The 2,749-nt window shown below is 41.3% G+C and overlaps 1 protein-coding gene across 1 annotated transcript in view; it reads right to left on the bottom strand.

Moving 5' to 3' along the window:
* Positions 1 to 500: 500 nt before the first annotated feature.
* Positions 501 to 2,749, bottom strand: part of LOC123724037 (centrosomal protein of 192 kDa) — a 37,782-nt gene continuing 35,533 nt past the window's right edge. The window contains exon 23 of the mRNA XM_045713557.1: positions 501 to 688. Within this exon, the coding sequence (XP_045569513.1) occupies positions 516 to 688 (173 nt within the window). The 3' untranslated portion in view covers positions 501 to 515. The remainder of the gene's footprint in view (positions 689 to 2,749) is intronic.

The following is a 2,749-nucleotide window of genomic DNA, read 5'->3' as shown; positions in this document are numbered from 1 at the left end:
CCTTTATCATACCGTTAGTATACCTTAAACAGAATGTGTTTGGAGGACCAGGATCAGATTTGTTACAGACATGATGGGGCCGGTTCCTCAGACACAGATGAAGTGTAGTCCTGGACTAAAAAGCCATTTCAAAATGTAGATTCTCCTTTCAGTAAATGTTCTAGTCTAGGACTCACAGAGGCTTTATCCGTGTCTGGGGGAAAACAGCCGCCATTGACTGTATCTATCTACTCAGGGTGCCCAATTATTGGCAGAAAAAGATCGGAATTGGTCTGCCTGTGTAAACAGTGCCCGTATGTTCTAAGCAGAGAGAGAAACACTCTAGGAACCAAATAAGGTGTTAGAGGAAAACATTCATATGATTATACGCTAGTTAGTTGCTTCCTGTTTTGGGGGGGGGGGGGTTTTAGGCTGGGTTTCTGTAACAGCACTTTGAGATATCAGCTGATGTAAGAAGGGCTTTATAAATACATTTAATTTGATTATGTTCTTTCCTTAATGTATGATATTTCTCCCTAGTACCTGTCAGCCTCCGAACCTCTCCTGGTGACAGCTAACGAGGGCTGGACATGGAGGCCGCTCCTTCCAGAGTCCAAGGTCTCTGTGCTTCCCAGCACTGACAACACCACCTTACTCAGGTTACCATAGAACAGCTGGGCCTGGTTGGGGCTCTGGGGCAGGTCGTAGGCTGGAGACAACAGCATGGGAAATCATGAGAGAAACATAGTGGGGCAACACACACACTACACAATATATACACACACTACACAATATATACACACACACACTACACAATATATACACACACTACACAATATATACACACACACACTACACAATATATACACACACACACACTACACAATATATACACACACACACTACACAATATATACACACACACACTACACAATATATACACACACACTACACAATATATATACACACACTACACAATATATATACACACACTACACAATATATATACACACACTACACAATATATATACACACACTACACAATATATATACACACACTACACAATATATATACACACACACTACACAATATATATACACACACTACACAATATATACACACACACTACACAATATATACACACACACTACACAATATATACACACACACACACACACTACACAATATACACACACACACTACACAATATAGACAACAGCATGGGAAATCATGAGAGAAACATAGTGGGGCAACACACACTACACAATATATACACATACACACACTACACAATATATACACATACACACTACACAATATATACACACACACTACACAATATATACACACACACACACTTGAAGTCGGAAGTTTACATACACCTTAGCCAAATACAATTTAACCTCAGTTTTTCCACAATTCCTGACATTTAATCCTAGTAAACATTTCCATGTTTTAGGTCAGTTAGCATCACCACTTTATTTTCAGAATGTGAAATGTCAGAATAATAGTAGAGAGAATGATTTATTTCAGCTTTTATTTCTTTCATCACATTCCCAGTGGGTCAGAAGTTTACATACACTCAATTAGTATTTGGTAGCATTGCCTTTTAAATTGTTTAACTTGGGTCAAACGTTTCGGGTAGCCTTCCACAAGCTTCCCACAATAAGTTGGGTGAATTTTGGCCCATTCCTCCTGACAGAGCTGGTCTAACTGAGTCAGGTTTGTAGGCCTCCTTGCTCGCACACGCTTTTGCAGTTCTGTCCACACATTTTCTATAGGATTGAGGTCAGGGCTTTGTGATGGCCGCTCCAATACCTTGACTTTGTTGTCATTAAGCCATTTTGCCACAACTTTGGAAGTCTGCTTGGGGTCATTGTCCATTTGGAAGACCCATTTGTGACCACGCTTTAACTTCCTGACTGATGTCTTGAGATGTTGCTTCAATATATCCACATCATTTTCCACCCTTATGATGCCATCTATTTTGTGAAGTGCACCAGACCCTCCTGCAGCAAAGCACCCCCACAACATGATGCTGCCACCCCCGTGCTTCACGGTTGGGATGGTGTTCTTCGGCTTGCAAGCCTCCCCCTTTTTCCTCCAAACATAACGATGGTCATTATGGCCAAACAGTTCTATTTTTGTTTCATCAGACCAGAGGACATTTCTCCTAAAAGTACGATCTTTGTCCCCATGTGCAGTTGCAAACCGTAGTCTGGCTTTTTTATGGCGGTTTTGGAGCAGTGGCTTCTTCCCTGCTGAGCGGCCTTTCAGGTTATGTCGATATAGGACTCGTTTTACTGTGGATACAGATATTTTTATACCTGTTTCCTCCAGCATCTTCACAAGGTCCTTTGCTGTTGTTCTGGGATTGATTTGTGCTTTTCACACCAAAGTACGTTCATCTCTAGGAGACAGAACGCGTCTCCTTCCTGAGCGGTATGACGGCTGCGTGGTCCCATGGTGTTTATACTTGCGTACTATTGTTTGTACAGATGAATGTGGTACCTTCAGGCGTTTGGAAATTACTCCCAAGGATGAACCAGACTTGTGGAGGTCTACAATGTTTTTTCTGAGGTCTTGGCTGATTTCTTTTGATTTTCCCATGATGTCAAGCAAAGAGTCAATGAGTTTGAAGGTAGGGCTTGAAATACATCCACAGGTACACCTCCAATTGACTCAAATGATGTCAATTAGCCTATCAGAAGCTTCTAAAGCCATGACATCATTTTCTGGAATTTTCCAAGCTGTTTAAAGGCAACTGAC

The sequence above is a fragment of the Salmo salar genome, unplaced genomic scaffold (assembly GCF_905237065.1).
Source record: "Salmo salar unplaced genomic scaffold, Ssal_v3.1, whole genome shotgun sequence".
NCBI lineage: Eukaryota > Metazoa > Chordata > Actinopteri > Salmoniformes > Salmonidae > Salmo > Salmo salar.
This window is presented reverse-complemented; position numbering and strand designations above follow the sequence as displayed.